The sequence below is a fragment of the Chiloscyllium punctatum genome, chromosome 46 (genome assembly GCF_047496795.1).
Source record: "Chiloscyllium punctatum isolate Juve2018m chromosome 46, sChiPun1.3, whole genome shotgun sequence".
Taxonomy (NCBI): Eukaryota; Metazoa; Chordata; class Chondrichthyes; order Orectolobiformes; family Hemiscylliidae; genus Chiloscyllium; species Chiloscyllium punctatum.
In genome coordinates, this window is record NC_092784.1 from 34974135 (window position 1) to 34986878 (window position 12744).

The 12744-nt window shown below is 44.7% G+C and overlaps 1 protein-coding gene across 2 annotated transcripts in view; it reads right to left on the bottom strand.

The window, feature by feature from the left end:
- The window catches only part of LOC140467902 (uncharacterized), a 111148-nt gene that overhangs the window by 21100 nt on the left and 77304 nt on the right, over nucleotides 1-12744 (bottom strand). For both annotated transcript variants that reach the window (XM_072563977.1, XM_072563978.1), the window contains exons 4-6: nucleotides 11328-11402; nucleotides 9922-9996; nucleotides 4830-4904 (exon numbers count right to left, since the gene is read on the bottom strand). In XM_072563977.1, the coding sequence (XP_072420078.1) occupies nucleotides 4830-4904; nucleotides 9922-9996; nucleotides 11328-11402 (225 nt within the window). The remainder of the gene's footprint in view (nucleotides 1-4829; nucleotides 4905-9921; nucleotides 9997-11327; nucleotides 11403-12744) is intronic.

A 12744-nucleotide genomic window follows, 5' to 3' on the forward strand; every position in this document is an offset into this window, starting at 1 on the left:
GTAGTAACTCTGTTGTGATGTCTCTTTTATAAATTATAACCTGTTTTACAGTTTTAAATAAACTAACCAACAGAGTTAATGAATTGACGAGGAATGATAGATTATTAGCCATTCTCATGAACACGCCCATCCAAAATATTGGAGCAGCCAAAATACATGGAATGTGAATTCAAAATTCAGGACTGAGGATTTCCCAACAATCTTCACCCTGATGTATCGAGCGGGTGATATCCCAACAGGCCCAGCCTCACACAGGTCCATCTTCACCTAATCCGATTCACTCCATGTGATTTTTATAGACAGCTGAGAGCACTCAGTGCAGCAAAGGCTGCAGGAACTGACAATATAACAACTGCAGTACTGAAGACATGTGGTGTACAATTTGTTTTCTTCAATTCAATCCAACTGTCCCAGGGAAGCTACAACATTAGGATCCTCTGCCTGTATTCTATAAGCACTGAGGGTGCAGGAGAGAGGCAGTAATGTCACACAATGAAGTAGTGAGACAGAACAGAGGTGAGGTGATGGGACATAGTGGGTCTACTATGAAGGGATTAAGGATTGACATCACACCACAAGACAGAGCATGGAAATTTCAAAGGCCCTGCTCTCCTGTCCAGCTGAGGGAGAGTCCAGGAGGTTTCTAATTCACTCCACACAACTCAGCAAACTGTAACCAGGACATAAAAACACTGAAACACTGTTCTGAAGAAGATCACTAGAACAAACATCTTAACCCTGCTTTCTGTCCACACATGTTACCAGACCTGTTGAGCTTTCTCAGCAACTTCTGTTTTTTTTGTTTTTAATCAGGATATTGTGGGTTGGATATAATTGCTTCACTTATCACAAATTTGACTGTCCAGGGTCAGACTGGAAGGACTAATTATACAACACTATATCGGGCTTGATAAACTGTTGGATTTGAATTCCTGACACAAACTAAACCTGGTTTATAACACTGAATGTTTACTCCAGTGACTCTCACAAACAGGACCATCCTGCTTTATACCATCCACTGGTGGAGCTCCAACACTCCTGAATCAAAAGGATTTCAGTCCGGTCTCAGGTGAGTATCGACAGAATGAGCAGAGCCTTTGACACGTTGGGGAACTCTCTGAATTGGGTATTCAGTGGGGCCCAGGTCTCTGGCACAGAGCCTGTCCCTGTTGCACAGTAGGGAAGGAGGGAAAGGAGGAGAGTGTTAGTTATTGGGGACTTAATAGTTAGAGGCTCAGATAAAAGGTTTGTAGGGAATGAACGAGACTCGCGGTTGGTGTGTTGCCTCCCAGGTGCCAGGGTCTGTGATGTCTCGGATCGTATCTTTGGGGTCCTGAAGGGAGAGGGTCATGTCGTTCTCCATGTAGGTACCAACAACATAGGTCGAAAGAGGGATAGAGATGTAAGGCAGGATTTCAGGGAGCTAGGGTGGAAGCTGAGAGCTAGAAACAAACAGAGTTGTTATCTCTGGTTTGTTACCCGTGCCACGTGACAACAAGGCAAGGAATAGGGAGAGATATCAGCTGAACATGTGGCTGCAAGGATAGTGCAGGAGGGAGGGTTTCAGGCTTTTGGATAATTGGGGCTCATTCTGGGGAAGGTGAGACTTGTACAAACAGGACGGTCTTCACGTGGACCAGAGGGGTACTAATATCCTGGGTGGGAAATTTGCTGGTGCTATTCGGGTGGGTTTAAACTAGCTCAGCAAGGGGATGGGAACCGGAAGTGCAGTTGCATTGCACAGGAGGATGAGAGTAGGGAGGGCATGGACAAGATTTCAAGGTCATTGGAATGTGCTGGCAGACAGCGAAGTGGTTTGAAGTGTGTCTATTTCAACGCCAGAAGTATCCGAAATAAGGTAGGAGTGCTTGCAGCACGGATAGGTACCTGGGACTTCGATGTGGTGGCCATTTTGGAGACATGGGTAGAGCAGGGTGAGGAATGGGTGTTGCAGGTTCCAGAGTTTAGATCTTTCATTAAAAACAGGCAAGGCAGTAAAAGATAGTATAACGGTGGCTGAGAGAACTTTTGATGAGGACTCGTTTACTGAGGTAGTGTGGGCTGAGGTTAGAAAGAGGGGAGGAGAGGTCACACTGCTTGGAGTTTTTTTATAGGCCTCTGCAGAGTTCCAGGGAGGTGGAGGAGAGGATTGGCAAAATTATTCTGGGTTGGAGTGAAGGAACAGGGTGGTCATAATGGGGGATGTTAACTTCCCAACATTGACTGGAAATGCTATAATTCTAATACATTGGATGGATTCGTTTTTGTCCAATGTGTACAGGAGGGTTTCCTGACACAGTATGTCGAAGGGCCGACAAGAGGGGAAGCCACATTGGATCTGGTGCTTGGTAATGAACCAGGTCAGGTGTTTGATTTAGTTGTAGGTGAGCGCTTTGGAGAGAGTGACCATAATTCAGTTGCGTTTAGTTTAGCGATGGAAAGGGATAGGTACATGCCACAGGTCAAGAGTTATCGATGGGGCAAGGGCAATTATAATGTAAAATTAGGCAAAAATTAGGGTGCAGAGAATGGGGTAGCAAAATGCAGGGGATGCAGACAATGGAAATGTGGAGCTGGTTTAAGGAACAGATATTGCATGTCCTTGATAGGTATGTCCCTGTCAGGCAGGGAGGAAGTGATAAGGTAAGGGAACCGTGGTTTACTACAGAAATTGCATCTCTTGTTACAAAGAAGAAGGACGATTATGTGTTGATGAGGCAAGATGGTTCAGATGAGGCGATGGAGAGTTACAGATCAGCTAGGAAGGATTAAAGAGAGAGTTAAGAGCAAAGAGAGGACACAAGCAGTCTTTAGCAACTAGAATAAAAGAGGACCCTAAAGCTTTCTATAGGTATGTGAAGAATGAAAGGATGATTCGGGTAGGACTAGGGCCAGTCAAAGACAGAAGTGGGAAGTTGAGTGTGGACCCTGTGGAGATCGGAGAGGTGCTAAATGAACATTTCTCATCGGTGTTCACTCAGGAAAATGAGAATATTGTAGACGAGAAGAATGAGGTATGAGATATTAGACTAGAAAGGATCGAGGTTAGTTACAAACAGGTGTTATCAATTCTAGAAGGAGTGAAAGTAGACAAGTTCCCTGGGCCAGATGGGATTTATCCGAGGATTCTCTGGGAAGCTACGGAGGAGATACAGAGCCTTTGGCTTTGATATTTGAGTCGTCATTGTCTACAGGTTTGGTACTAGAGGACAGAAGGATTGCAAATGTTGTGCCCTTGTCCAAGAAGGGCAGTAAAGATGACCCAGGTAATTATAGACCAGTGAGCCTTACTTCTGTTGTAGGAAAGGTTTTGGAAAGGATTATGAGAGATAAGATTTATAATCGTCTAAAAAGCAACAATTTGATTTCAGATAATCAACATGGTTTCACCAAGGGCAGGTCATATCTCACAAACCTCATTGAGTTTTTTGAGAAGGTGACCAAGCATGAGGGTAGGGCAGTTGATGTGGTGTACATGGATTTCAGTAAAGCCTTTGATAAGGTTCCACATGGTAGGCTGTTGGAGAAAATGCAGAGGCATGGGATTGAGGGTGAGTTAGCAGTTTGGATTAGAAACTGGCTTTCTGAAAGAAGGCAGCGAATGGTAGTTGATGGAAAATATTCAGCCTGGAGTCGGGTTACTAGTGGTGTGCCACAAGGATCTGTTTTCGGCCCACTGCTGTTTGTCATCTTTATAAATGACTTAGACGCAGGCATAGATGGATGGATTAGTAAATTTGCAGACAATACTAAAGTTGGTGGAGTAGTGGACAGTGTGGAAGAATGTTGCTGGTTGCAGGGGGACTTGGATAAACTGCAGATTTGGGCTGAGAGGTGGCAAATGGAGTTCAGTGCAGCTAAATGTGAAGTGATACACTTTGGGAAGAATAACAGGAAGGCAGAGTACTGGGTCAATGGAAAGATTCTTGGTCGTGTGGATGTGCAGAGGGATCTTGGAGTCCATGTGCATAGATCCCTGAAAGTTGCCACCCGAGTTGGATAGTGCTGTTAAGGAGGCATTCGGTGTGTTAGGTTTCATTGGGAGAGGGATTGAGTTCCAGAGTCGCAATATCATGCTGCAACTATACAAAACACTCGTGCGACCACACTTGGAATATTGTGTACAGTTTTGGTCGTCATATTTCAGGAAGGATGTGGAAGCATTGGAAAAGGTGCAGAGGAGATTTACCAGGATGTTGCCTGGTCTGGAGGGAAGGTCTTTAGGAGGAAAGGCTGAGAGACTTGAACCTGTACTCATTGGAAAGAAGAAGGCTAAGAGGGGATTTGAGGAGAAAGTGAGGACTGCAGATGCTGGAGATCAGAGCTGAAAGCGTGTTGCTGGAAAAGCGCAGCAGGTCAGAGGGCTCATGCCTGAAATGTCGATTCTCCTGCTCCTTGGATGCTGCCCGACCTGCTGCACTTTTCCAGCAACACATTTTCAGCTAAGAGGGGATTTGATAGAGACATACAAGATGATCAAACGATTAGATAGGGTAGAGAGTGAAAGACCTTTTCCTAGGATGATAACGTCAGCTTGTACGAGGGGGCATAACTACAAATTGAGGGGTGATAGATTTAAGACAGATGTCAGAGACAGGTTCTTTACGCAGAGCGTGGTAAGGGTGTGGGATGCCCAACCTGCTAATGTAGTTAACTCAGCCACATTAGGGAGATTTAAACAGTCCGTGGATGATTTTAGGATAGTGTAGGGGGACGAGTTGAGAATAGTTCACAGGTCGGTGCAACATCGAGGGCCGAAGGGCCTGTTCTGCGCTGTATTGTTCTACGTTCTAATTGTGGAGACATGATGATTGGTCAGGCACACTTACCATTATGTTGCAATTGGACAAGATCCGTCTTGAGGTCAGTTTCTAAACGTTTCATGTCAGTGGACAGCTGTGTGACTGAAAAGGAAACAGATGATAATCTACACATAGCAGAAAGTTTAATAGCCTGTCATATTCCACAGGGAGAAAATTACATGGTAAACCTGTCTGTGTAATTGCCTTTAAGGACCCTTTGTGTCCTCAGTGTTGTGAGTGTGCTGCTAATGGTTCTGCTATGGTTAACAAGCTGCACACACACATAAAATGTAGTAACTCTGTTGTGATGTCTCTTTTATAAATTATAACCTGTTTTACAGTTTTAAATAAACTAACCAACAGAGTTAATGAATTGACGAGGAATGATAGATTATTAGCCATTCTCATGAACACGCCCATCCAAAATATTGGAGCAGCCAAAATACATGGAATGTGAATTCAAAATTCAGGACTGAGGATTTCCCAACAATCTTCACCCTGATGTATCGAGCGGGTGATATCCCAACAGGCCCAGCCTCACACAGGTCCATCTTCACCTAATCCGATTCACTCCATGTGATTTTGAGAGACAGCTGAGAGCACTCAGTGCAGCAAAGGCTGCAGGAACTGACAATATAACAACTGCAGTACTGAAGACATGTGGTGTACAATTTGTTTTCTTCAATTCAATCCAACTGTCCCAGGGAAGCTACAACATTAGGATCCTCTGCCTGTATTCTATAAGCACTGAGGGTGCAGGAGAGAGGCAGTAATGTCACACAATGAAGTAGTGAGACAGAACAGAGGTGAGGTGATGGGACATAGTGGGTCTACTATGAAGGGATTAAGGATTGACATCACACCACAAGACAGAGCATGGAAATTTCAAAGGCCCTGCTCTCCTGTCCAGCTGAGGGAGAGTCCAGGAGGTTTCTAATTCACTCCACACAACTCAGCAAACTGTAACCAGGACATAAAAACACTGAAACACTGTTCTGAAGAAGATCACTAGAACAAACATCTTAACCCTGCTTTCTGTCCACACATGTTACCAGACCTGTTGAGCTTTCTCAGCAACTTCTGTTTTTTTTGTTTTTAATCAGGATATTGTGGGTTGGATATAATTGCTTCACTTATCACAAATTTGACTGTCCAGGGTCAGACTGGAAGGACTAATTATACAACACTATATCGGGCTTGATAAACTGTTGGATTTAAATTCCTGACACAAACTAAACCTGGTTTATAACACTGAATGTTTACTCCAGTGACTCTCACAAACAGGACCATCCTGCTTTATACCATCCACTGGTGGAGCTCCAACACTCCTGAATCAAAAGGATTTCAGTCCGGTCTCAGGTGAGTATCGACAGAATGAGCAGAGCCTTTGACACGTTGGGGAACTCTCTGAATTGGGTATTCAGTGGGGCCCAGGTCTCTGGCACAGAGCCTGTCCCTGTTGCACAGTAGGGAAGGAGGGAAAGGAGGAGAGTGTTAGTTATTGGGGACTTAATAGTTAGAGGCTCAGATAAAAGGTTTGTAGGGAATGAACGAGACTCGCGGTTGGTGTGTTGCCTCCCAGGTGCCAGGGTCTGTGATGTCTCGGATCGTATCTTTGGGGTCCTGAAGGGAGAGGGTCATGTCGTTCTCCATGTAGGTACCAACAACATAGGTCGAAAGAGGGATAGAGATGTAAGGCAGGATTTCAGGGAGCTAGGGTGGAAGCTGAGAGCTAGAAACAAACAGAGTTGTTATCTCTGGTTTGTTACCCGTGCCACGTGACAACAAGGCAAGGAATAGGGAGAGATATCAGCTGAACATGTGGCTGCAAGGATAGTGCAGGAGGGAGGGTTTCAGGCTTTTGGATAATTGGGGCTCATTCTGGGGAAGGTGAGACTTGTACAAACAGGACGGTCTTCACGTGGACCAGAGGGGTACTAATATCCTGGGTGGGAAATTTGCTGGTGCTATTCGGGTGGGTTTAAACTAGCTCAGCAAGGGGATGGGAACCGGAAGTGCAGTTGCATTGCACAGGAGGATGAGAGTAGGGAGGGCATGGACAAGATTTCAAGGTCATTGGAATGTGCTGGCAGACAGCGAAGTGGTTTGAAGTGTGTCTATTTCAACGCCAGAAGTATCCGAAATAAGGTAGGAGTGCTTGCAGCACGGATAGGTACCTGGGACTTCGATGTGGTGGCCATTTTGGAGACATGGGTAGAGCAGGGTGAGGAATGGGTGTTGCAGGTTCCAGAGTTTAGATCTTTCATTAAAAACAGGCAAGGCAGTAAAAGATAGTATAACGGTGGCTGAGAGAACTTTTGATGAGGACTCGTTTACTGAGGTAGTGTGGGCTGAGGTTAGAAAGAGGGGAGGAGAGGTCACACTGCTTGGAGTTTTTTTATAGGCCTCTGCAGAGTTCCAGGGAGGTGGAGGAGAGGATTGGCAAAATTATTCCGGGTTGGAGTGAAGGAACAGGGTGGTCATAATGGGGGATGTTAACTTCCCAACATTGACTGGAAATGCTATAATTCTAATACATTGGATGGATCCGTTTTTGTCCAATGTGTACAGGAGGGTTTCCTGACACAGTATGTCGAAGGGCCGACAAGAGGGGAAGCCACATTGGATCTGGTGCTTGGTAATGAACCAGGTCAGGTGTTTGATTTAGTTGTAGGTGAGCGCTTTGGAGAGAGTGACCATAATTCAGTTGCATTTAGTTTAGCGATGGAAAGGGATAGGTACATGCCACAGGTCAAGAGTTATCGATGGGGCAAGGGCAATTACAATGTAAAATTAGGCAAAAATTAGGGTGCAGAGAATGGGGTAGCAAAATGCAGGGGATGCAGACAATGGAAATGTGGAGCTGGTTTAAGGAACAGATATTGCATGTCCTTGATAGGTATGTCCCTGTCAGGCAGGGAGGAAGTGATAAGGTAAGGGAACCGTGGTTTACTACAGAAATTGCATCTCTTGTTACAAAGAAGAAGGACGATTATGTGTTGATGAGGCAAGATGGTTCAGATGAGGCGATGGAGAGTTACAGATCAGCTAGGAAGGATTAAAGAGAGAGTTAAGAGCAAAGAGAGGACACAAGCAGTCTTTAGCAACTAGAATAAAAGAGGACCCTAAAGCTTTCTATAGGTATGTGAAGAATGAAAGGATGATTCGGGTAGGACTAGGGCCAGTCAAAGACAGAAGTGGGAAGTTGAGTGTGGACCCTGTGGAGATCGGAGAGGTGCTAAATGAACATTTCTCATCGGTGTTCACTCAGGAAAATGAGAATATTGTAGACGAGAAGAATGAGGTATGAGATATTAGACTAGAAAGGATCGAGGTTAGTTACAAACAGGTGTTATCAATTCTAGAAGGAATGAAAGTAGACAAGTTCCCTGGGCCAGATGGGATTTATCCGAGGATTCTCTGGGAAGCTACGGAGGAGATACAGAGCCTTTGGCTTTGATATTTGAGTCGTCATTGTCTACAGGTTTGGTACTAGAGGACAGAAGGATTGCAAATGTTGTGCCCTTGTCCAAGAAGGGCAGTAAAGATGACCCAGGTAATTATAGACCAGTGAGCCTTACTTCTGTTGTAGGAAAGGTTTTGGAAAGGATTATGAGAGATAAGATTTATAATCGTCTAAAAAGCAACAATTTGATTTCAGATAATCAACATGGTTTCACCAAGGGCAGGTCATATCTCACAAACCTCATTGAGTTTTTTGAGAAGGTGACCAAGCATGAGGGTAGGGCAGTTGATGTGGTGTACATGGATTTCAGTAAAGCCTTTGATAAGGTTCCACATGGTAGGCTGTTGGAGAAAATGCAGAGGCATGGGATTGAGGGTGAGTTAGCAGTTTGGATTAGAAACTGGCTTTCTGAAAGAAGGCAGCGAATGGTAGTTGATGGAAAATATTCAGCCTGGAGTCGGGTTACTAGTGGTGTGCCACAAGGATCTGTTTTCGGCCCACTGCTGTTTGTCATCTTTATAAATGACTTAGACGCAGGCATAGATGGATGGATTAGTAAATTTGCAGACAATACTAAAGTTGGTGGAGTAGTGGACAGTGTGGAAGAATGTTGCTGGTTGCAGGGGGACTTGGATAAACTGCAGATTTGGGCTGAGAGGTGGCAAATGGAGTTCAGTGCAGCTAAATGTGAAGTGATACACTTTGGGAAGAATAACAGGAAGGCAGAGTACTGGGTCAATGGAAAGATTCTTGGTCGTGTGGATGTGCAGAGGGATCTTGGAGTCCATGTGCATAGATCCCTGAAAGTTGCCACCCGAGTTGGATAGTGCTGTTAAGGAGGCATTCGGTGTGTTAGGTTTCATTGGGAGAGGGATTGAGTTCCAGAGTCGCAATATCATGCTGCAACTATACAAAACACTCGTGCGACCACACTTGGAATATTGTGTACAGTTTTGGTCGTCATATTTCAGGAAGGATGTGGAAGCATTGGAAAAGGTGCAGAGGAGATTTACCAGGATGTTGCCTGGTCTGGAGGGAAGGTCTTTAGGAGGAAAGGCTGAGAGACTTGAACCTGTACTCATTGGAAAGAAGAAGGCTAAGAGGGGATTTGAGGAGAAAGTGAGGACTGCAGATGCTGGAGATCAGAGCTGAAAGCGTGTTGCTGGAAAAGCGCAGCAGGTCAGAGGGCTCATGCCTGAAATGTCGATTCTCCTGCTCCTTGGATGCTGCCCGACCTGCTGCACTTTTCCAGCAACACATTTTCAGCTAAGAGGGGATTTGATAGAGACATACAAGATGATCAAACGATTAGATAGGGTAGAGAGTGAAAGACCTTTTCCTAGGATGATAACGTCAGCTTGTACGAGGGGGCATAACTACAAATTGAGGGGTGATAGATTTAAGACAGATGTCAGAGACAGGTTCTTTACGCAGAGCGTGGTAAGGGTGTGGGATGCCCAACCTGCTAATGTAGTTAACTCAGCCACATTAGGGAGATTTAAACAGTCCGTGGATGATTTTAGGATAGTGTAGGGGGACGAGTTGAGAATAGTTCACAGGTCGGTGCAACATCGAGGGCTGAAGGGCCTGTTCTGCGCTGTATTGTTCTACGTTCTAATTGTGGAGACATGATGATTGGTCAGGCACACTTACCATTATGTTGCAATTGGACAAGATCCGTCTTGAGGTCAGTTTCTAAACGTTTCATGTCAGTGGACAGCTGTGTGACTGAAAAGGAAACAGATGATAATCTACACATAGCAGAAAGTTTAATAGCCTGTCATATTCCACAGGGAGAAAATTACATGGTAAACCTGTCTGTGTAATTGCCTTTAAGGACCCTTTGTGTCCTCAGTGTTGTGAGTGTGCTGCTAATGGTTCTGCTATGGTTAACAAGCTGCACACACACATAAAATGTAGTAACTCTGTTGTGATGTCTCTTTTATAAATTATAACCTGTTTTACAGTTTTAAATAAACTAACCAACAGAGTTAATGAATTGACGAGGAATGATAGATTATTAGCCATTCTCATGAACACGCCCATCCAAAATATTGGAGCAGCCAAAATACATGGAATGTGAATTCAAAATGCAGGACTGAGGATTTCCCAACAATCTTCACCCTGATGTACCGAGCGGGTGATATCCCAACAGGCCCAGCCTCACACAGGTCCATCTTCACCTAATCCGATTCACTCCATGTGATTTTTATAGACAGCTGAGAGCACTCAGTGCAGCAAAGGCTGCAGGAACTGACAATATAACAACTGCAGCACTGAAGACATGTGGTGTACAATTTGTTTTCTTCAATTCAATCCAACTGTCCCAGGGAAGCTACAACATTAGGATCCTCTGCCTGTATTCTATAAGCACTGAGCGTGCAGGAGAGAGGCAATAACGTTACTCAGATAGGTAGTGAGACAGAACGGAGAGGAGGTGATGGGACACGGTGGGTCTACAGCGGAGGGATTAAGGCCTGACATCACACCACAAGGCAGAGCATGGAAATTTCAAAGGCCCCAATCTCCTGTCCAGCTGAGGGAGAGTCTGGGAGGTTTCTAATTCACTCCAAGCAACTCAGCAAACTCAAACCAGGACCTAAAAACACAGAAACACTGTTCTGAAGAAGGGTCACTGGAACTCTGCTTTCTCTCCGCGTATGCTACCAGACATATTGAATTTTCCAAGCAATTTCTTATTTTGTTTTTAAACAGGATATTGTGGGTTGGATATAACTGCTTCACTTGTATCAAATTTCACCATCCAGAGTCAGACTGGAATGACTAATCAGACAGCACTATATTTGTGCTGATTAACTGTTAGACTTTAGTTCCTGACACAAACTAAACCCAGGTTATAACACTGAATGCTTACTCCAGTGACTGTCACACAGACAGGACCATCCTCCTTTACACTATCAACAGGTGGAACTGCGACCCTCCTGAATTGAAAGGATTTCAGCCCAGTCTCAAAGTGAGTGTCGAGAGAATGACTGGATCCTCTGACAAATTGGGAACTCTCTACATTGTGGAGACATGATGATCAGACATCCACTCACCGTTGTGTTGCAATTGGGCTAGATCCATCTTGAAGTCAGTTTCTAAACTTTTTATGTCAGTGGGCCATTGTGTGACTGAAAAAGAAACAGATGATAATTTACACATCATCATAAAGTTTAATATGTCTCTCATGTCCCACAGGGAGAAGATTACATGGTAAACCTGTCTGTGTATCTTGCCTTTAAGGACCCCATGTGTACACAATGTTGTGAGTCTGCTGCTAGTGATTCTGCTCTGGGTTTCCAAGCTGCACACACACACACACACACAATGTCGTTGCTCTGTTGTGATCAAGATGTGGAGGTATCGGTGTTGGACTGGGGTGTGCAATGTTAAAAATCACACAACACCAGGTTATCGTTCAACAGTTTTATTTGGAAGCACTAGCTTTCAGAGCGCAGCACCTTCATCAGGTGATTGTGGAGTGTGTGATCTTAAGATACAGAATTTATAGCAAGAGTTTAAAGTGTGATGTAACTGAAATGATATATTGAAAAAGACCTGGATTGTTTGTTGAGCCTCTCATCTTTTAGAATGACCATATTGGTTTCAGTTCTTTTACATGTAAGTCGCAGAATACTTAAAATTTACATTCTCAGGTGAACTTTAACAATTGATGTCATGTCGGCCCAGATAGTGCATTGAAGGTGTAAGCTGACCGGTGTAAGACTGTCTGTGCCAATAATGGCCAGACTCATTCTAATTTAAACACTGGATTTCAATTCTGCAAGTACAATTTCACCCCACAAACTTATATGTGTATGTGTTGATGTGGGTGTGTGTGTGTCTGGGGTGTTGGGCGGGGGTGATGAGTGTCTGTGAGTGAGTCTGTGTATGTGTGTGAGTGTAAAGGGTTATAAGTCTGTGAGAGGGTACATGTGTATGAGAGTGGGTCTGCATGAGTGCATGGGTGTGTAGGAGATTGTGTGTGTGTGTGTATGTGTGTCTATGTGTGTGTGTGTGTGTGTGTATGTGTGTCTATGTCTGTGTGTGTGTGTATATGAGTGTCTGTGTCTGTATGTGTGTGTGTCTATGTCTGTGTGTGTGTGTGCGCGTGCGTGCGTGTGTGTGTGTGTATGAGTGTCTGTGTCTGTATGTGTGTGTGTCTATGTCTCTGTGTGTGTGTGTGTGTATGAGTGTCTGTGTCTGTATGTGTGTGTGTCTATGTCTGTGTGTGTGTGTGCGTGCGTGTGTGTGTGTGTATGAGTGTCTGTGTCTGTATGTGTGTGTGTCTATGTCTGTGTGTGTGTGTGTGTGTGTGCGTGTGTGCGTGTGGAGTCACCTGTAGTGTGACATGAACCCCAGGTCCCAGTTGAGGCCATCCCCATGGATACTGAACTTAGCTCTCAGCCTCTGCTCAGCCACCTTTTCGTTGTTGCATGTCCTGAAGTCCGCCTTGGAGGATGGTCACCTGAC